The sequence below is a fragment of the Zea mays genome, chromosome 6, assembly GCF_902167145.1.
Source record: "Zea mays cultivar B73 chromosome 6, Zm-B73-REFERENCE-NAM-5.0, whole genome shotgun sequence".
Lineage (NCBI taxonomy): Eukaryota > Viridiplantae > Streptophyta > Magnoliopsida > Poales > Poaceae > Zea > Zea mays.
Genome location: NC_050101.1, coordinates 102,140,308 through 102,162,981, shown reverse-complemented (window position 1 = coordinate 102,162,981; position 22,674 = coordinate 102,140,308). Strand labels below are relative to the sequence as shown.

General features: G+C 46.4%; 1 protein-coding gene across 1 annotated transcript; it reads left to right on the top strand.

Annotated features, from left to right (window-relative positions):
- The first annotated feature begins 21,497 nt into the window (after positions 1-21,497).
- On the top strand, positions 21,498-22,392 carry LOC100280474 (SAUR25 - auxin-responsive SAUR family member). The gene has a single exon (NM_001153394.2). It carries the CDS (start codon positions 21,703-21,705, stop codon positions 22,105-22,107), a length of 405 nt encoding a protein of 134 aa, NP_001146866.1. The 5' UTR covers positions 21,498-21,702; the 3' UTR covers positions 22,108-22,392.
- Positions 22,393-22,674: the final 282 nt, after the last annotated feature.

Here is a 22,674-nt window from a genome sequence, read left to right as displayed (position 1 = left end):
TGTGCACTGTCCGGTGGCACACCGGACAGTCCGGTGCGCCAGACCAGGGGTGCCCTCGGTTGCCCCTTTGCTCCTTTATTGAATCCAACACTTGGTCTTTTTATTGGCTGAGTGTGAACCTTTTACACCTGTATAATCTATACACTTGGGCAAACTAGTTAGTCCAAAGATTTGTGTTGGGCAATTCAACCACCAAAATTATATAGGAACTAGGTGTAAGCCTAATTCCCTTTCAATCTCCCCCTTTTTGGTGATTGATGCCAACACAAACCAAAGCAAATATAGAAGTGCATAATTGAACTAGTTTGCATAATGTAAGTGTAAAGGTTGCTTGGAATTGAGCCAATAAAACTACTTACAAGATATGCATGGAATGTTTCTTTCTTATTTAACATTTTGGACCACGTTTGCACCACTTGTTTTGTTTTTGCAAAACCTTTTGTAAATCCTTTTCATAGATCTTTTGCAAATAGTCAAAGGTAAATAAATAAGAGTTTGCAAAAGCATTTTCAAGATTTGAAATTTCCTCCCCCTGTTTCAAATGCTTTTCCTTTGACTAAACAAAACTCCCCCTAAAAGAGATCCACCTCTTAGTGTTCAAGAGGGTTTTGATATACCATTTTTGAAATACTACTTTCTCCCCCTTTTGAACACAATAGGATACCAAATGATAAAGACTTTTGGAAAGTACTAAGTTTTTGAATTTGGTGGTGGTGCGGTCCTTTTGCTTTGGGCTCATTTCTCCCCCTTTTTGGCATGAATCGCCAAAAACGGAATCATTAGAGCCCTTGAAGTGCAATCTTCCCCTTTGGTCATAAATAAGTGAGTTAAGATTATACCAAAGACGAAGTCCTTTTGCGTTTGAGCTTTTACTTTCTCCCCCAAGGATGAAGTCCTTTTCCTTGATGCTCATTTCTCCCCCAAAGACGAGAGAGTTGCTCGGAGTGATGGCGAAGTATGAGTTACGGAGTGGAAGCCTTTGTCTTCGCCGAAGACTCCAATTCCCTTTCAATATACCTATGACTTGGTTTGAAATAAACTTGAAAACACATTAGTCATAGCATATAAAAGAGATATGATCAAAGGTATTTAAAAGAGCTATGTGTGCAAGCTTAGCAAAAGAAATTTCTAGAATCAAGAATATTGAGCTCATGCCTAAGTTTGGTAAAAGTTTGTTCATCAAGAGGCTTGGTAAAGATATCGGCTAATTGATCTTTAGTATTAATGTAAGAAATCTCGATATCCCCCTTTTGTTGGTGATCCCTAAGAAAATGATACCGAATGGCTATGTGCTTAGTGCGGCTATGCTCGACGGGATTGTCGGCCATTTTGATTGCACTCTCATTATCACATAGCAAAGGGACTTTGGTTAATTTGTAACCGTAGTCCCGCAGGGTTTGCCTCATCCAAAGCAATTGCGCGCAACAATGTCCTGCGGCAATGTACTCGGCTTCGGCGGTGGAAAGAGCGACCGAATTTTGCTTCTTTGAAGCCCAAGACACCAAGGATCTTCCCAAGAACTGGCAAGTCCCCGATGTGCTCTTCCTATTGATTTTGCACCCTGCCCAATCGGCATCCGAATAACCAATTAAATCAAATGTGGATCCCCTAGGGTACCAAAGCCCAAACTTAGGAGTATAAGCCAAATATCTCAAGATTCGTTTTACGGCCGTAAGGTGGGATTCCTTAGGGTCGGATTGGAATCTTGCACACATGCAAACGGAAAGCATAATGTCCGGTCGAGATGCACATAAATAAAGCAATGAACCAATCATTGACCGGTATACCTTTTGATCCACGGACTTACCTCCCATGTCGAGGTCGAGATGCCCATTAGTTCCCATGGGTGTCTTGATGGGTTTGGCATCCTTCATCCCAAACTTAGCAAGAATGTCTTGAGTGTACTTCGTTTGGCTAATGAAGGTGCCCTCTTGGAGTTGCTTGACTTGGAATCCTAGAAAATACTTCAACTCCCCCATCATCGACATCTCGAATTTCTGTGTCATGATCCTACTAAACTCTTCACATGTAGACTCGTTAGTAGACCCAAATATAATATCATCAACATAAATTTGGCATACAAACAAGTCATTCTCAAGAGTTTTAGTAAAGAGTGTAGGATCGGCCTTGCCGACTTTGAAGCCATTAGCAATAAGGAAATCTCTAAGGCATTCATACCATGCTCTTGGGGCTTGCTTGAGCCCATAAAGCGCCTTAGAGAGCCTATAGACATGATTAGGATACTCACTGTCTTCAAAGCCGGGAGGTTGCTCAACATAGACTTCTTCCTTGATCGGTCCATTGAGGAAGGCACTTTTCACGTCCATTTGATAGAGCTTAAAGCCATGGTAAGTAGCATAGGCCAATAATATGCGAATTGACTCAAGCCTAGCTACGGGTGCATAGGTTTCACCAAAATCCAAACCTTCGACTTGTGAATACCCTTTGGCCACGAGTCGAGCTTTGTTCCTTGTCACCACACCATGCTCATCCTGCTTGTTGCGGAAGACCCATTTGGTTCCTACAACATTTTGGTTAGGACGTGGAACTAAATGCCATACCTCGTTCCTCGTGAAATTGTTGAGCTCCTCTTGCATCGCCACCACCCAATCCGAATCTTGGAGAGCTTCCTCTATCCTGTGTGGCTCAATAGAGGAAACAAAAGAGTAATGTTCACAAAAATGAGCAACCCGAGATCGTGTAGTTACCCCCTTATGAATGTCGCCGAGGATGGTGTCGACGGGGTGATCTCGTTGGATTGCTTGGTGGACTCTTGGGTGTGGCGGTCTTGGTTCTTCCTCATCCTCCTTTTCTTGATCATTTGTATCTCCCCCTTGATCATTGCTATCATCTTGAGGTGGCTCGTCTTCTTGATTTTGCTCTTCATCATTTTGAGCCTCATCCTCATTTTGAGTTGGTGGAGATGCTTGCATGGAGGAGGATGGTTGATCTTGTGTACTTGGAGGCTCTTCGGATTCCTTAGGACACACATCCCCGATGGACATGTTCCTTAGCGCGATACATGGAGCCTGTTCTTCACCTATCTCATCAAGATCAACTTGCTCCACTTGAGAGCCGTTAGTTTCATCAAACACAACGTCACAGGAGACTTCAACTAGTCCAGTGGACTTGTTAAAGACCCTATATGCCCTTGTGTTTGAGTCATAACCAAGTAAAAAGCCTTCTACAGTTTTAGGAGCAAATTTAGATTTTCTACCTCTTTTAATAAGAATGAAGCATTTGCTACCAAAAACTCTAAAATATGAAATGTTGGGCTTTTTACCGGTTAGGAGTTCATATGATGTCTTCTTGAGGATTCGGTGAAGATATAACCGGTTGATGGCGTAGCAGGCGGTGTTGACCGCTTCGGCCCAAAACCGGTCCGGTGTCTTGTATTCATCAAGCATGGTTCTTGCCATGTCCAATAGAGTTCGGTTCTTCCTCTCCACTACACCGTTTTGTTGTGGCGTGTAGGGAGAAGAGAACTCATGCTTGATGCCCTCCTCCTCAAGGAAGCTTTCAATTTGAGAGTTCTTGAACTCCGTTCCATTGTCGCTTCTTATTTTCTTGATCCTTAAGCCGAACTCATTTTGAGCTCGTCTCAAGAATCCCTTTAAGGTCTCTTGGGTTTGAGATTTTTCCTGTAAAAAGAGTACCCAAGTGAAGCGAGAATAATCATCCACAATAACTAGACAGTACTTACTCCCGCCGATGCTTATGTAAGCGATCGGGCCGAATAGATCCATGTGCAGGAGCTCCAGTGGCCTGTCAGTCGTCATTATGTTCTTGTGTGGATGATGAGTGCCAACTTGCTTCCCTGCTTGGCATGCGCTACAAATCCTGTCTTTCTCAAAATGAACATTGGTTAGTCCTAAAATGTGCTCTCCCTTTAGAAGCTTATGAAGATTCTTCATCCCAACATGGGCTAGTCGGCGGTGCCAGAGCCAACCCATGTTAGTCTTAGCAATTAAACATGTGTCGAGCTCAGCTCTATCAAAATCTACTAAGTATAGCTGACCCTCTAACACACCCTTAAATGCTATTGAATCATCACTTCTTCTAAAGACAGTGACACCTATATCAGTAAAAAGACAGTTGTAGCCCATTTGACACAATTGGGAAACAGAAAGCAAGTTGTAATCTAATGAATCAACAAGAAAAACATTGGAAATGGAATGGTCAGGTGAAATAGCAATTTTACCCAAACCTTTGACCAACCCTTGATTTCCATCCCCAAATGTGATAGCTCGTTGGGGATCTTTGTTTTTCTCATATGAGGAGAACATCCTTTTCTCCCCGGTCATGTGGTTTGTGCGCCCGCTGTCGAGTATCCAACTTGAGCCCCCGGATGCATAAACCTACAAAACAAATTTAGTTCTTGACTTTAGGTACCCAAACTGTTTTGGGTCCTTTGGCATTAGATACAAGAACTTTGGGTACCCAAACACAAGTCTTGGAGCCCTTGTGTTTGCCCCCAACAAATTTGGCAACTACTTTGCCGGATTTGCTAGTAAGCACATAAGATGCATCAAAAGTTTTAAATGAAATGGCATGATCATTTGATGCATTAGGAATTTTCTTCTTAGGCAACTTGGCACGGGTTGGTTGCCTAGAACTAGATGTCTCACCCTTATACATGAAAGCATAGTTAGGGCCAGAGTGAGACTTCCTAGAATGAATCTTCCTAATTTTGCTCTCAGGATAGCCTGCAGGGTATAAAATGTAACCCTCGTTATCCTGAGGCATGGGAGCTTTGCCCTTAACAAAGTTAGACAAATTTTTAGGAGGGGCATTAAGTTTGACATTGTCTCCCCTTTGGAAGCCAATGCCATCCTTGATGCCAGGGCGTCTCCCATTATAAAGCATGCTTCTAGCCAATTTAAATTTTTCATCTTCTAAGTCATGCTCTCTAATCTTAGCATTTAGTTGAGCTATGTGATCATTTTGTTTTTTAATTAAGGCTAGGTGATCATGGATAGCATCAACATTAATATCTCTACATCTAGTACAAATGGAAATATGCTCAACATTAGATGTAGAGGGTTTGCAAGATTTTAGTTCAACAACCTTAGCGTGCAACATATCATTTTTAGTTCTAAGGTCGGAAATAGTAGCATTGCAAACATCAAAATCCTTAGCCTTAGCAATCAGTTTCTCATTCTCATTTCTAAGGCTAGCAATGGAAACATTTAACTCATCAATCCTAGCAAGTAAATCAGCATTATCATTTCTAGGATCAATGCAAACATGAGAATCTACCTTAGCAATTAATTTAGCATTTTCACTTCTAAGGTTGGCAATAGTTTCATGGCACATGCTTAGCTCACTAGATAATTTGTTACATTTTTCTACTTCTAGAGCATAAGCATTTTTAACCTTAACATGTTTCTTGTTTTTCTTGATTAGGAAGTCCTCTTGGGAGTCCAAGAGATCATCCTTTTCATGGATAGCACTAATTAGCTCATTTAATTTTTCTTTTTGTTCCATGTTAAGGTTGGCAAAAAGAATACGCAAGTTATCCTCCTCATTTTTATCATCCTCATCACTAGATGTTTCATATTTAGTGGAGGACTTTGATTTTACCTTCTTTTTGCCGTCCTTGGCCATGAGGCACTTGTGGCCGACGTTGGGGAAGAGGAGGCCTTTGGTGACGGCGATGTTGGCGGCGTCCTCGTCGTCGGAGGAGTCGCTTGAGCTTTCGTCGGAGTCCCACTCCCGACAAACATGGGCATCGCCGCCCTTCTTCTTGTAGTACTTCTTCTTCTCCTTCCTCTTGCCCTTCTTGTCGTTGTCCCTGTCACTATCACTTGATAATGGACATTTAGCAATAAAGTGACCGGGCTTACCACACTTGTAGCAAACCTTCTTGGAACGGGATTTGTAGTCCTTCCCCTTCCGTTGCTTGAGGATTTGCCGAAAGCTTTTGATGATTAGGGCCATCTCCTCGTTGTCGAGCTTGGAGGCGTCAATTGGTTGTCTACTTGGTGTAGACTCCTCCTTCTTCTCCTCCGTTGCCTTGAAGGCCACGGGTTGCGCCTCAGATGTGGAAGGCTCATCAAGCTCGTTGATCTTCTTGGAGCCCTTAATCATGCATTCAAAACTAACAAAATTCCCGATGACTTCCTCGGGGGTCATTTGTGTATATCTAGGATTGCCACGAATTAATTGTACTTGAGTAGGGTTAAGGAAAATAAGGGCTCTCAGAATAACCTTAACCACTTCGTGGTCATCCCATTTTGTGCTCCCGAGGTTGCGCACTTGGTTCACCAAGGTCTTGAGCCGGTTGTACATGTCTTGTGGCTCCTCCCCTTGGCGAAGACGGAAGCGACCGAGCTCCCCCTCGATCGTTTCCCGCTTGGTGATCTTGGTGAGTTCATCACCCTCATGCGCCGTCTTGAGTAGGTCCCAAATCTCCTTGGCGTTCTTCAACCCTTGTACTTTGTTGTATTCCTCCTTGCTTAAAGAGGCAAGGAGAATGGTTGTGGCTTGAGAGTTGAAGTGCTCGATTTGGGCCACTTCGTCCGTGTCGTAGTCCTCATCCCCTACGGATGGTACCTGTACACCATACTCAACAACATCCCATAATCTTTTGTGGAGAGAGGCTAGATGAAATTGCATCAAATTACTCCACATAGCATAATCTTCACCATTAAAAGTTGGTGGTTTGCCTAATGGGACGGAAAGTAAAGGTGTATGTTTAGGAACGCGAGGGTAGCGTAGGGGGATCTTACTATACTTCTTACGCTCTTGGCGTTTAGAAGTGACGGACGCCGCGTCGGAGCCGGAGGTGGAGGTTGATGAAGTGTCGGTCTCGTAGAAGACCACCTTCCTCATCCTTTTGTGCTTGTCCCCACTCCGATGCGGCTTGTGAGAAGATTTTTCCTTCTTCTCCTTATGGTGAGAAGAGGAAGATCTTTTCTCCTTCCGCTTGGAGGATTTCTTCTTCTTCTCTCTTCTCTTGGTGCGGGACTCTTCCGATGAAGATGAAGTGCTCCCTTTGCTTGTAGTGGGCTTGTCGTCGCCGGTCTCCATCTCCTTCTTGGCGTGATCTCCCGACATCACTTCGAGCGGTTAGGCTCTAATGAAGCACCGGGCTCTGATACCAATTGATAGTCGCCTAGAGGGGGGGTGAATAGGGCGAAACTGAAATTTACAAAAATAATCACAACTACAAGCCGGGGTTAGCGTTAGTAATAACAAATGAGTCCGCAAGAGAGGGCGCAAAACAAATCGCAAGCAAATAAGGAGAGTGACACGTGGATTTGTTTTACCGAGGTTCGGTTCTTGCAAACCTACTCCCCGTTGAGGAGGCCACAAAGGCCGGGTCTCTTTCAACCCTTCCCTCTCTCAAACGGTCCCTCGGACCGAGTGAGCTTTCCTTCTTCTCAATCAACCGGGAACAAAACTTCCCCGCAAGGGCCACCACACAATCGGTGCCTCTTGCCTTGGTTACAATTGAGTGTTGATCACAAGAGCAAAAGAGAAAGAAAGAATGCGATCCAAGCGCAAGAGCTCAAATGAACACGGCAAATCACTCTCTCTAGTCACTAGGGTTTTGTGTGGAATTGGAGAGGATTTGATCTCTTTGAATGTGTCTAGAATTGAATGCCTAGCTCTTGTAAGTGGTTGAGAAGTGGAAAACTTGGATGGCTATGAATGTGGGGTGGTTGGGGTATTTATAGCCCCAACCACCAAACTTGACCGTTGGCTGGAGGCTTCTGTTCGATGGCGCACCGGACAGTCCGGTGCACACCGGACAGTCCGGTGCCCCTGCCACGTCATCACTGCCGTTGGATTCTAGCCGTTGGAGCTTCTGACTTGTGGGCCCGCCTGGGTGTCCGGTGCACACCGGACATGTACTGTTTAATGTCCGGTGCACCGATATGGGCGATTCTGACTTCTGCGCGCGCTGCGCGCGCATTTAATGCACCGCAGGGAGCCGTTGGCGCCGCAGGGAGCCGTTGCTCCGCTGGCACACCGGACAGTCCGGTGCACACCGGACAGTCCGGTGAATTTTAGCGGAGCGGCTGCCGCGCGAGCCCGAGACTGGCGAGTTCCGGGGGCTGAGCTTCCTTGGAGCACCGGACATGTCCGGTGCACACCGGACAGTCCGGTGAATTATAGCGCGCCGGCTTCCGAGAAATCCCGAGGGTGAAGGGTTTGAGTCTGAGTCCCCTGGTGCACCGGACAGGTACTGTGCACTGTCCGGTGGCACACCGGACAGTCCGGTGCGCCAGACCAGGGGTGCCCTCGGTTGCCCCTTTGCTCCTTTATTGAATCCAACACTTGGTCTTTTTATTGGCTGAGTGTGAACCTTTTACACCTGTATAATCTATACACTTGGGCAAACTAGTTAGTCCAAAGATTTGTGTTGGGCAATTCAACCACCAAAATTATATAGGAACTAGGTGTAAGCCTAATTCCCTTTCAGTCCTGCTTCCGTAAGAGAGCTGGGGGCCGCCGTCGTCATAGAGCTTATGGAGCGCCATCATTGCCCCTCTGGCGGAGCTGGCCGGACGAGACGCCGGTCTTGTTCTCCGTGACCCGAGTCAATTCGGGGTAGGATGATGATGGCGCCTCCTGTTGACGTGGCGGTCTGTGCTCTAGGCAGGGCGACGTGGGGTTTCCTCCGAAGCCGAGGTTGAGTCTGCCTTCTGCTGCCGTGGCCGAGCCCGAGCCAGGGGGTCGGGCGAGGCGGAAGTCGTCCGGCCGAGGCCAGGGCGGAGTCCGAGCCCTGGGGTCGGGCGAGGCGGAGTTTCGTCGTCTTCCGGGTCTTAGCCTGAGTCCGAGCCCTGGGGTCGGGCGGAGCGGAGTTCGCCGTCTTCCGGGTCTTAGCCCGAGTCCGAGCCCTGGGGTCGGGCGGAGTGGAGTTCGCCATCTTCCGGGTCTTAGCCCGAGTCCGAGCCCTGGGGTCGGGCGGAGCGGAGTTCGCCGTCTTCCGGGTCTTAGCCCGAGTCCGAGCCCTGGGGTCGGGCGGAGCGGAGTTCGCCGTCTTCCGGGTCTTAGCCCGAGTCCGAGCCCTGAGGTCGGGCGGAGCGGAGTTCGCCGTCTTCCGTGTCTTAGCCCGAGTCCGAGCCCTGGGGTCGGGCGGAGTGGAGTTCGCCGTCTTCCGGGTCTTAGCCCGAGTCCGAGCCCTGGGGTCGGGCGGAGCGGAGTTCGCCGTGGCGCCTTCGGCAAGGCCTAATTGCCTGTCAGACTCACTCTGTCGAGTGGCACTGCAGTCGGAGTGGCGCAGGCGGCGCTGTCCTTCTGTCAGACTGGCCAGTGGAGTGGTGGAGTGACGGCGGTCACCTCGGCTCTGCCGGGGGCGCGTGTCAGGATAGAGGTGTCAGGCCACCTTTGCGTTAAATGCCCCTGCAATTTTGTCAGTCGGTGCGGTGATTTAGTCAAGGTTGCTTCTGAGCGAAGCCAAGGCCTTGGGCGAGCCGGTGATGTGTCCGCCATAAAAAGGGGGGCCTCGGGCGAGACGGAAGTCTCTTGAGGTCGGCTGCCTTTGGCCGAGGTTAGGCTCGGGTGAAGCGTGATCGAGTCACTCGTGTGGACTGATCCCTGACTTAATCGTGCCCATCAGGCCTTTGCAGCTTTATGCTGATGGGGGTTACCAGCTGAGAATTAGGCGTCTTGAGGGTACCCCTAATTATGGTCCCCGACAGTAACGGTTGCGGATAGCCTAAAACAGCAATGGTGTGTAGAGGAAGGGTGTCAAGAGTCTTAGGCTACCCGCGGCGCATGACTCTTCCCTTCCCCCTCCCTGCTTGTAGAGGCTACAGGAGCCCTCCATATGCTGCAGCGGAGCCCTCTATATAGCTCCCTATGCGCTACAGTACAAGAGTTGTCAATAGGAATCCGCTAGATTAGAAGTGAGCAAACTGGCCCCCTTTCGTCCCCTTGTCTTGAATGTCGTGCACATGCATTATTTGTTAGTTGATAAAAAATGATGTTGGATGATGAATAGGTCTGGAGAATAATATTTTATAGTTTTAGTGGCTTTAAGGGGGAGAATTTAGGGGCAAACGCTACGGGAAGGAAAAATATAGGGGATGAAATCTAAGTGACGTGGCTGCATAGTATGGTATAGAGGGGAAATTTTAGAGGAGTACCTGTTGACACCTTTTTCGGGCGCCAAACACTCAACAAGAACCGGCGGCGGTGCTCTCTGCATAGGCGCGGACGGTCCGCGACCAGGGACCGGACGGTCCGCGACCTGGAGCAGGGGCAAAGGTTCCCTGCCTGACGGCCGGACGGTCCACGCCTACAGGCCGTACGGTCCACGCGTGCGCAGGGGGTGGCGAAGGTCGCCGGCGGCGCCTGGATCTCGCTCCCGGGAGGGACCCCGTCGGGGAGGAGAGATCCTAGGTGTTGTCTAGGCTCGGCAGGCCGACCTAGACTCCTCTAATCGACGTAGAGTCGAAGAGAGGCGAAGAATTTGGAGATTGAGAGGCTAAACTAGAACTAGACTAGAACTATTCCTAATGCGTAAGGTAAAAACGAGAAATAGACTTGATTTGTTCGATTGTTGGGGGTTCAATCGGCCGTAGCCCTTCATCTATATAAAGGGGGAGGTCTGGATCCGCTTCCAACTGATTTCCGAGTTAATCCCGCGGTTTTAGGTAACAAATCCTACGAGAAACTAGGAACCCTAACTGACTCTGCGCACGCGCGGACCGTCCGCGCCATCACCGCGGACTGTCCGCGCTGCTCTTTTTGGTCTCCAACATATGCCCCCCTGCCTTTTGGTGAAGGTTGACGAACCAAAATCATATGAACTAAACCTGATGTAAGTCACCGGCTTTTCAATATGGAGATCATTCAATAAAGCACAAATATAAAGGCCGTTTCGGATTTTATCTTTCTCGGCCATGACCGTTTGATCAATGGATCAAAAGGAATAGAATGGAGGTGCCCCCCAGCCTGGATAGACAAAGGGACTATACATATACCATGGATTCATCATCGTACCATTCCATGTGTGAACAGGATAATATACCGACGATGAGTAAACGGGTGGAAAGTACCTTGGTCTCATAGGATGAATAGGCGATGCTTGTTGTGTCGCCTTTCGAGCCGTTTTGTTTACCTGTTTTGTTTTAGCAGGTGACCGAGGTTTCTTCGTTGACCGATCACGTAGAACGGTCTTCTTGCTAGTATTCTTGGAGAGCAACTGATCAAAAGTAGAGCCAGTTTTGATCAACCGACCATATGTGCTTTGTCGTTGCGTCTCTTTCCCTTTTAAGGCTTTGTGTGGAGGCTGACTTGGCCATAGGCGGATTGTCCGGCAGAGTTAGCCGAACCGTCTGTCTGAGCACCGGACCGTCCGCACGTAGGTGTCATACCGTCTGTGATGCTCAGGCCAGGCTGTCGTGCTTGGCTCATTAATTGTGCCTGCCCCCCGGTGCCTCCGGACCTTTTAGCCTTATCGTCCGGAGCCTTTCGAGCAATCTCCTTTTGCGATATATTTGACGTGTGAGGATCGTCAATGATGATGTCTTTGCTTTTGCCTTTATCGACCATTTCGGGCCGAACTAAGATCTTTTCGCATGCGACAACTATTGTATTAACAGGAAATGGTTGTGTGTCCACTTGCATTTCCTGAAAAGCCAACCGGCCCTCATTTATGGCCGATTGTACCTGTCGACGAAAAACATTACAGTCATTGATGGCATGAGAGAAAGAATTATGCCACTTACAATAAGCACGCCTCTTTAATTCATCTATAGGAGGGATATTATGAGTTAATTTAATGTTGCCATTTTTAAGTAGCTCATCAAATATCTTATCGCATTTGGCAACATTAAAGGTGAATTTAATCTCTTCTTGCCGATTCTTTTGAACCGGCTGTAAGGAAGAACATGCTGAAGATTTGGCCTTTGTTGGCCAAATAAACTCAGCGGTATATACATCTGCGGATTCATCATCTGAACTATCACGCTCTATTAGATGTATAGTACGGGCGGCCGATTTTGATGTCTCTTTAAATCGGCTTTCACAGGCTAAAGCCCGCTGATGTAGCTGGGCTATCGAAAAGAACTAGGTTCCATCTAATTTGTCTCTTAAGTAGGATAGCAACCCATTAAAAGCTAGCCCTACTAGCTCTTTGTCTGCAACATGGATCCGAAAGCATCGGTTTCTAGTGTCCCGGAACCTCTGGATATAATCATTAACCGATTCTTCGCGTCCTTGTCGGACTGAAGCTAAGTCGGCTAATCCTAATTCATATTCCCCGGCAAAGAAATGTTCATGAAATTTATTTTCTAACTCATTCCAGGAATTAATGGAATTAGGAGGCAGGGCGGTGTACCATGCAAAAGCAGTACCAGTAAGCGATAAAGAAAATAACCGAACACGAAATGCTTCTCCATCAGCCAATTCGCCTAGGTGTGCTAGGAACTGGCCTATGTGTTCGTATGTGCTTCTCCCATTCTCACCAGAAAACTTAGAAAATTCCGGTATCCTTGCCCCTTGTGGATATGGGACAGTGTCAAACCGGTGATTATATGGCTTTTGGTATGATTGCCCTACTCTGGCTACATTAACTCCGAACTTATCTCGAAATAGTTCAGTCATCTCTTCCCAAATTTTTTCCATTGCACCCGGTGGTAGACCACCGGATCCTGGGCTGTGGGGCTCATTTGGTCGGGTTATAGTATACCGACCTTCTTGCCGTGACCGATCGATAGTGTTGATCGGTCTGTGATTATATGGTGCATTATGGTTTAAATATGTAGAAGGCGAAATATACTGCTGTTGTGGTATGTAATAATTTGGTGCATGGTGTGCAACAGCAGGTTCCGCATATGTGTATCCGGTTTGTACGGTGGTACATCCGAACTGGCCGGTCGTGTTCACCATTATTGGGGCGCCACGCGGTAGTCCCGGTACGGCCCCGGACTGTCCGTCATAGAAAGCCGGACGGTCCGCGTAAGGGTCGGACGGTCCGGGTAGCATCTCAGACGGTCCGACCGCGTCTAGGGTCGCCGATCTGCCAAACAGGGACGGCAGCGGTCCTAGGGCGGCCCCGGACTGTCCGGCAGAGCAAGCCGGACGGTCTGCGTATGGGCCGGATGGTCCGGGCAGAAGCTCGGACGGTCCGACCGTATTCAGGGGCGCCGATCTACCAAGCAGGGATGGCGGTGGTGGTACTTGCCCTGGATATGAGTTCATCGGCATACCATATAATGGTTGGGTCTGCAAATCCCCATTTGTTGCCGATGTATTAGACATAGATATCCTGTTACTAGTCTCATATGATGGAAAACTAGGAGCAACAGACTTCTCCAACGTATGTGTTAATTTTCTAATTGACTCTTCTAACCCTCCAATCTGTTGTTTCATTTGATTCTGCTGATGATCTACATACTGTTTAATAAATTGGATGTCGTCGGGTTTACTTACGTTGGGGACTTGAAGCGAAGATAGAAGAGATGCGATGTCGGTCTCTCCATGTTTGACAACTTTCTGGTGGCGATCCACCGTATATTGTGATAAGAATTTCTCCCTCGCTTGACGCATGTAGTCCTCGTATTGCTGTTGCTCATCGGCCGTCAGACTTTCAACAGCCGGCTTCAGGATATTGTCCGGGGAGATATCGGTGTGATCTTTAGAACCGGCCATTTGAGGGCCTGATTTTTAGTAGATCTAAACACCTTCCCCAGCGGAGTCGCCAAAAGTATGTTGACACCTTTTTCGGGCGCCAAACACTCAACAAGAACCGGCGGCGGTGCTCTCTGCACAGGCGCGGACGGTCCGTGACCAGGGACCGGACGGTCCGCGACCTGGAGCTGGGGCAAAGGTTCCCTGCCTGACGGCCGGACGGTCCGCGCCTACAGGCCGGACGGTCCGCGCCTACAGGCCGGACGGTCCGCGCGTGCAGAAAGAATTTATGATTGTAGTAGGGTATAAGGAAAAAATTTAGCGGAAATTACTGCAGATAGAAGAAAAATAGGGGTGAAATATAAGTGAGGTGGATGCATAGTATGTTATATAGGAAGAAAAATTTAGTTAACAGTGTTGCGGACAGTCTTAGGGTGGACCAAGCACCATGCTGGTGGCATACTAGTCTATACTACTCCTTAAGAGGGCAAGGAGGGCGTCCACACCTTCACGGCTCCGCCCTCCCCACCCCGCTAATGTCGCTGCCACCGCGCACGCCTCTGTCTTCGTCTCCCCCGCGCTAATCTCGCCGCGGCAGTGCGTCCTCCGCCCCACACCTTCCCGAAAATGCCATCGCCCCAATCACCGCGTGGGCCGACCCCCATCACCGCACGATGATTGTGCCCCCATCTCACGTCTCCCTCCCTCCCTCCCATTCCGCGCAAACCAAGCGACGACATGGCCCGATGCCCTCTTCCCGGCCGCCTTCTTCCCGGGGTGGTGCCTGATGCCCTCGCCCTCTTCCCGATCGCCTTCTTCCCTTGCTCCGCCCTCCACTATTCCTGAGCCCGCCGCCGGTCGCTCGAGCCCATCCCGACCATGGCCTTGTGCCCCCCTCCGCCTCTTCCACGGGTCGCTGGAGCCCAGCCCGCCCACGGCCTGGTGTCCCCCCCCCCCCGCCTCCACCAGGCACCACCATGGCAGGAAGACAAAGACCCCAACGTCGCCGCCTGCCTGTTTGCAAAGGGGCAAAACCCATATGACTTCGATTCGATTTGCCTGCGGTGCTCGCGACGAAGGGAATGGCAAACTCCTCCTTCCCACTGATGAAGCCGGCAGAAATCGTGGAGGCACTGCACAGCTACGGCATCGGCCCCAGCTCCAGCCTCACCGAGGTCCTCACCCTCTTCCTTGCTAGCATCGTCGGGTATGCCTTCGTTGATCCCCTTCCCTAGCTGTCCTGTCTCACCAAGATTTGGCCCCATCCCTGGTTTGCTTCATGGGGGCATTTTGCCCGTTGCAGCGACAATCAACATCTCGCGGGGATCACCTCTACCCTCACCAGCTATGGCCACTCCCCGACATTTAGCATCTGGCATCCTAAACAAACTCAACGCTGGATGTAGTCTTGAAACATGTTAAACACCATAAATGCAAGTTTGGTCTGTGTTTATGTTTCTGCTTCTGGTGTTTTTTTCCTTAAAAAATAATTGTCTTTACTGTGTGGCCAGGGAAGGTGCGATATTGCCTCAATATAAGTGAAGATGAGTACAGGAAGACCATTAAAGTAAATGTGATAAGACCTTGGTTCCTAATGAAGGTGATTGCAAAATAATCTATTGTGTTCTTGACCTAGATTATTGGTGCTGAGAGAGGATTATATCCAGGTGCTACAACATATGGTAACAGCTTGGGAGCCACCAAACCTGTATACACTTAGGTCAGCAGGCAGAAGCTCTTGAAATGTTTGTTGAGAATGAATTCAAGGCAACCTTCCTTGCTCATGTCTTGTTTGTTTCATTCCTCCGTATCATTTGGCTGCTTATTTTAAATATATATGTCTTCCATCCATTCTTACAAAAAATGAATTATATGTTCAGGTTAAAATCATTAATAAGTTGCTTGGGGACAAGACCATTACAGTATACAGGTGTGGTCCTTGAGTTGACCTATGTCGTGGCTGATGGTAATGATTCTTCGATTGTGCACTATTCTTCTGGTTCTCTTTTTAGTGGAACTGACTGTTTCATATGTATACACACATGTAAATATTCATGCTTCATCACCATATTTGAGAGGAAAAGTAGATCTTGAAATCCTATAGAGAATATATGGATTTTCTGTCCCTGATTGTCGACGTCTCACAGTATAGAATGTATTTTTTTCTTATGATGCTATCACCGATGGCACACATACAATTGCAAATTGTTTACTAATATATAAACCCTACCGAACATGTCTGTTATATTTGCACTTTAGATACTAGCATAATTATTTTTTCATGATTCATGTGTTGCACACATAGAAGCTGGAGATATGCAAACAGATGTGATTTTTCCATTAAAGCAAAAAATGCCATCCTCACTGAATATTAGAGGATTAGATCCTCTGCACATCGTGATGTGTTTGCCAAATCATTCATACTCCTATCCTTATTTGGTGTAACTGGATGCTTTTGATAGTTTTTATTTGCATTACCATTCCATTTTGTGTTTAAAAATGTGCAATAGATATTGCAATGCAGCTAAACAAGCCCTTATGTAGCTTAAGTGATTTCAATCATTTAGACGTATGCCTACTTTCTTACGTGTGCGGGTTTCAGCCAGTTATTATTTGATATTTTTTTGTGCAGATTTGCAGCATCCTGATATTCATTCCTTGGAGACCTTGGAATGATTCCCACGGTGGTAATCAAAACAGGATTGTTGTTTTCCGGTGACCTTGGAGTGATTTCAATCCCACCACCATTCTTCAAGCTATAGGTTTCGGATTGTTGTTTTCTGGTGACCGGTTGGTGGATTCGAAACAGGACCTATTTGTAGCCTTCGATTTATTGCTCGTAAATTGGCCTGGTTTTCTACCTAACAATGATACATATTGATTTTGACTTCTCTTATGTATATTTGTTCTATTGAAACCAAAAGATGATAATCTATGGCTTCGCCGTCCTGACACACCGTTTCAGATTGACAGTGATATACCTATGTGACAAATTGAGATCTTATTCTATTTTTGTGCCACCGTAATAACTATTTTCTTCAGTATGGTATGCACAAATCTTACTGCTAGCTGTTTATGTTTGTGTTTGCCTTCATAATAGGTATACAAAATCTCCTCTCTTATCTAAAATAATTCATGCCCAGAAGTAGTTTCTCTCTCTTTTATGCACGTTTGAGATCTAACGTTTGTACATGATGGTCTGAAACTATAAAATGCTATTTTAGTTTTCATGAATTTATTCTTTCATGACTTAGCATTCATATTTTTTTATTTCCAAGTTTTGACCATGTGAGGAAATCTGAATGAATATTCAGGTTCTTTCTTTCTTTAAGAAATTCCCTTTATATACTTAATGGTGAGATATTGTTCTTGTAATCCATTCATGTATACATTACCAGAATGGATCTTGTTCCACCGGAGAAGTAATTTTGGCTGTATTGGTTTGCATTTCAGGCTGACCGCCCTAGATTAAACTTCAAAGACCGGTACCCTCAGCCATACAGAGATTCTCATCCGACTGCCCCTGTTGTTGTGCTATGGATGTCAGGTATCATTACTCCATGAGCTGTCTGCCCACAGGATTTCAATTTGGAGTTTCTTTTTTTTCACTGGTACAAGATGAGCAGTGCTCTTTTACGAATTTGGTCTGTAGTGTTCAACTGGAATATATATTGTTCTGTGCTATAAGACATAATCTGCTCTCATGGTCAAAACTCATCAAAACTTTCTTATAGCACAAGATTTCGATTTTGGTTTGGAGTTTCTTTTTTTTCACTGGTACAAGATGAGCAGTGCTCTTTTACGAATTTGGTCTGTAGTGTTCTCTGTAGTGTTCAACTGGAATATGTATTGTTCTGTGCTATAAGACATAATCTGCTCTCATGGTCAAAACTCATCAAAACTTTCTTATAAGACATTACTGCATGAGCTAGGATTTCGATTTGGAGTTTCTTTTTTTCACTGGTACAAGATGAGCAGTGCTCTTTTACTAATTTGGTCTGTAGTGTTCAACTGGAATATATATTGTTCTGTGCTATAAGACATAATCTGCTCTCATGAAAGCTTAATTGTGAGTAAGCACTATTTAAACATATTTGGATTTTGAGCAGAAGTCGTGAACTGCAACTTTTTTGAAGTGGGGTTATTTTGGCCTTGTTTTGTTGTTAAATGTTGCCAATGCCGAAATTGTGGTCTCGTTTTAATAAACAAATCTATCGGTCCCATTGGTCAGTTGCTATTTTGCCAATTGCAAATCAATTTACTTTTTGGCTCAGTGGGCAGAGGCTTCTAGCCTGGTAGTAAAAAAAATCGCTGCCAGCCTGCCAGGGCCTACGTTGCCAGTTTATTCTGCGACATGGCCAATGCCAGTTTATTCTGTTATGTTCCCAGTGCAGGAACGTTGTGATCTCGTGTTAAAAATTTCAGTCGGCAGCAAAAAATTTTCATGCTATTACTCAACGGTTCTTCGTGCCGTCAGGCCTTTGGTGTGCGAGAAGCAGGGATTGCATGGATTTCTTAAATGGGTTATTGCTTTCTGACTTAATAATGATAACTTCTCAAGCTTGTAACTACTTTGTTCATTTCATTGGCATGCATGTAATACATGAACCCTAGCACAGTTTAGCAACTTCCTCTTTCAGGTGTGGCTCAATATTATCCAACATTTACTTTGTTCATTTCATTGGCATTGCAATGATTTTGAAGCCTGCTTTCTAACTAGATGTCAATGTATACTAGCTTGTTGTTTCTCCACATTCTTCCGATGTAGTAGTTGTTCCCTTGCCTGTAGACATGCAATTGTAAAATTGTCTTTATATGTTTACGATGATCAGATCAGTATTTAACATTTGGATGAGGAACTGGGTCTGCACTTTCATGTGTCTATTCTGTTACTTTCATGTATCTACTATGTTACAATTTTTGTCCATTCAGTTGTTCTTTCAGATGGTGTCTTCTCAAATATATGGTCAGCTGGTTCTTTCACAGAGGAATTTACTGTGGTTTACTCCAATAGGCCATCGACGTCGACTCCTAATCAAATGATCGCTACAACGACGACGCGCGTAGCAGCAGCTGCTGGTACTTTGTGGATTGTAGTGTAGAACTTCTGTGATAATTCGTGGATTTTCAGTTTCGGCATTGCTCCTTTTGAGTTTTTGGGAGATGGGTATGTTAGTGTCACCCAATGTTGTTACTGTTATATACATCACTCGAGGAAAGTTGCCACTACAGTACTACGAATTTAAATATATTATCTTCGGAGAAATACCGAACAGCTTAACTGCTTAAGTTTCGTAGTTCACATCGAACTTGTGTCTATGATTTTCCCCTGACAGTCCTTTTTGTAAGAAGTCAAGGTGGCTAAAATTATGTCTGAGAAACGAGAACTTCATTAAACTTGTAATTTCCCTGTTTCCAAATAGATGTTTTTTTCCTGTTTTCAAATGGATGGTAACATAGAGTGCCTGTAATCAAACATTTTAAACCGGTTGTCATATGCACAATGCACTAAAGTATTTAGATCATGTCAATTTAGCCGACATACTACTAAGGAAGATATTGGTCCAGGCTGCATATTGGAATCCATGCTAATAATATACCTTGCCATTTTTGGAAATTTGAAATTAAGTAGGAGTCTGGTTAATATAATTACCAAAATGTTTGATTACTCATTACTCATGCTCTTAAATTTCAATATGGTGATGGTCGAGATACAATTTTTCTATCCCAAGCACTCCAGATTTATAAGTTCAAATGCATCAGACTTAGACATTCATGTTGGTTCCTTGTGAAACACCATGTCAATATGAAACATTTGACAGTAGTGACAAACTAACCACATAACAATAAAAGTGTGCTTATTATTCTGCTATCTGATTGGATCCTTGTGGTTCATATACGCATACCTTTCATGAACCCAGACCTCCCCTGCTGTAAGAGGAATTAGAGGCTTCTGAAGCTCTCGCAATAGTTCCTTGTGATACATTGCCAACTGACGTTCATTGTTGAGAGCTTCACATGTCCTAACCCAGTCCTTTGACTCCAACCTTTTAGCTAAGGTACTGAGAGCTGCATCGACATCTGGGAGATTTAGTAGATTTTCAGAATCAATATACTCTGCATCTGCTGACTGAGAAACATTGAGGTGGTGTTTGTTTCATTCAAGGGAGCGCCAACGATGCTGCAATCAGCTCCCGGTGGTTTTTCACTATTAACTTATCCCAATCTCAAATTTTGTTTTACAATATATAAAGATTAAAGGACTCCAAAGACAAATTGATATGATATCTCAACGTAAGGAGTTAAAAGACCACATGTGGCCAGACCTCCAAGTTGCTTCTTAGCCGCTCAGAGAAATAGACATGGGATATGCAAAGCAGACATATAGGTTCGCCCTAAAATCTTTTTTACCTATTTCTTCATTCATACTAATCTTTATGTTGAGATTTATTCGGTTACGTTGCAACGCACGGGCACTCACCTAGTAGTGTCATTAAAGTAGTTCTGTACCAGTACAGTTTTAGTTTTGGAAAGTGGACCGTGTCAACCGCTACCAGCTTGTCTGTACTATAAAAAAAACCCCACCGCCGCTCAACGCACCGCGCGTACGGACGCGCACTCTCCTCTGCTCACTGCTGACCTGTGTGATGAGTGAGGGAAGAAACAAACAAACAGGAGAGTGAGAGGCACAAGCGCGCGCGGGTCACCCCGGCCCACACGCTTCTCTGATGCTCCCTTTGTCTCTCTCCTCCATGTGCCAGGTCAGTGGGCGGGCCCTGCGACAGCGACGCCGCGCATTCCAATCCAAAGCCCTCGTCACCTGGCCGGCGCTGGGACGCGCGGCGGACGGGACGGGACGGAACCGTACGAGCGGACTACGGAAGCTGGCCGGCCTGGCCACCGGTCGCGGTCCGTGCCCACAAAGCCATCGGACGGACCGGAAAGGATCTGCTTGCAACTGGCAAACGGGGATAAAAATAATCACAGAATGAAAAAAAGGTACCTTGTTGGCAAGCAACCCAATAACTTCCGTCTGCTGCTCCACCGGTCCGGATACGCATAAAAACGGATTAGAATGTCACTATTTACCATGTTTTAATCTAAATATGGATACGAATACGAATACTATCGGATACGAATACAAAACGGATAGTTCGAATTCGGATTACATTCGGATACTTACTTGATTTAGAACATAGCATCATAACAAGTATTAATTTGTTTTATCGATGAATTTATAGTTGATAAAAATCACATTACAAGTAAATTATGAACAATAGTACATATACATTATTTAGTTGAAACTTAGTTGAATATCATATTTTTAAATAAAATATTTATACATGTTATATTTATATTTTGGACTCTAATTATAATCTTTTTGTATATTAAGTATATTTGTATTTTGGACTCAAACTCCAATAACCTAATGTATTCAAAATTAGACTTTTTAATATTATTAAAATTTATCATTGTATATCACTGGTACTGTACGATTAACACAGTCATTTGTTTTTGATATAAATATTTTTAACATTTTAAATGGTGTACTTCAGTTTTTAGTATACTATTTAATGTTTAAAATCACTTGTAATTAGTAATAAAAGTAAGTTTAAATTGATTTTATTGAGTACTTTTTTCTTTCGGATACGAATAGTATCGGATATTTCACGGTTTTGTCGAATATTGTCGAATACGAATTTTAAATCGGATAGAGAAGAAACGAATCCAAATATGTTTATTTAACATACATATTAAAATCGAATACGAATACGAATATCTATATTAGCGCTTTATCCGAATACGAATACGAATATTTCGGATCCCCAAACATCCGAATCCATCCCTACGACCCGGCCGCCCGCCCCTCATATAAAGCAGACAAGGAGGAGGCACATGGCCACTCCCCCAGCCCACAGGACAACTACAAACGCAAACGCACTGTGTGCTGCTGCCTGCTGCTCCGTGCTGTGCCGTGGTGTCCTCCTCTCACCTGCTCCAACCAAGCACCGCCGTCCCAGCGTCCCTCACCGGCCATCCAGCCAGCCGCCGCACGGCCCGTCGACCCCACCGCAGGGCTCCCTCCCGCGCTGTCCTCTCCAGTCTCCAGCGATGAAGCGCCTGCTGCGGCGCCTCTCCCGCGTGGCCGCGGCCGACGCCTGCGCCTGCGCCGCCGCCGCGGCGTACCAGCCGCTCCGGCCGGGCGCCAAGGCGGCCGCGCTCTCCGGCGCGCGGCGGCTGGGCGGCGGCGCGCGCGCGCCGGGTGGCCACGTGCCCGTCTGCGTCGGCGAGGAGGGCGGGCCCCTGGAGCGGTACGCCGTGCGCGCCGAGCTCCTCGCCCGCCCCGCCTTCGCCGCGCTGCTCCGCCGCGCCGCGCAGGAGTACGGCTACGCCCGCCCCGGCGCGCTCCGCATCCCCTGCCCCGTCGCCGACTTCCGCGACCTCCTCGTCCAGCTCTCCTCCACCTCCGCGGACCAGCCCGACGACGACGCGGCGCTCTGCTGCCACTACTGCTAGGCGATTCTCTGGCGCCACCGCTCTCATTCCACCCATCCAATCCGGCGGAAAGGACAAAAAAAAAAGAAAGAAAGAAAGAAACATTCGCCGCAGTTGCCGCGGAGGGCGTAATTGCGATTTGCCCTTGCCCCCTCGGTGACTGCAGCGCCAAGTGCTGCTTTGCTTGTACATACGGGAGGGTTAGTTAAGTTAACTGTGCCGTGGATCCTTGGATGGATGTGGGCACGGCAGGGATTTTCTCCTGCAGCTCAACAACAGTTTTTTGCGCCTGCTGTCTGTCTGATAGGACTTTTTTTTTTGCTCCTCCCGTGTTTTTGAGTCTTCGTCTCGATCTAGCTATGGCAGTCTTGCTCTTGCTCAAGCTCCAGCTCCAGTGGTTGTTGTAATGGAGTAGTAGTGACTGAACACTTCGTTCGCCTAGGGGTTTTGAGATCTTAACAATACTCCGATGTACTTACTAAGGGGGTGTTTGGTTTCCCATGCTAAAATTTAGCCCCTATTATATCGAATGTTTCAACCTCCGTTCGGTGTATTAAATGTAGTCGGATTATAAAACTAATTTCTCAG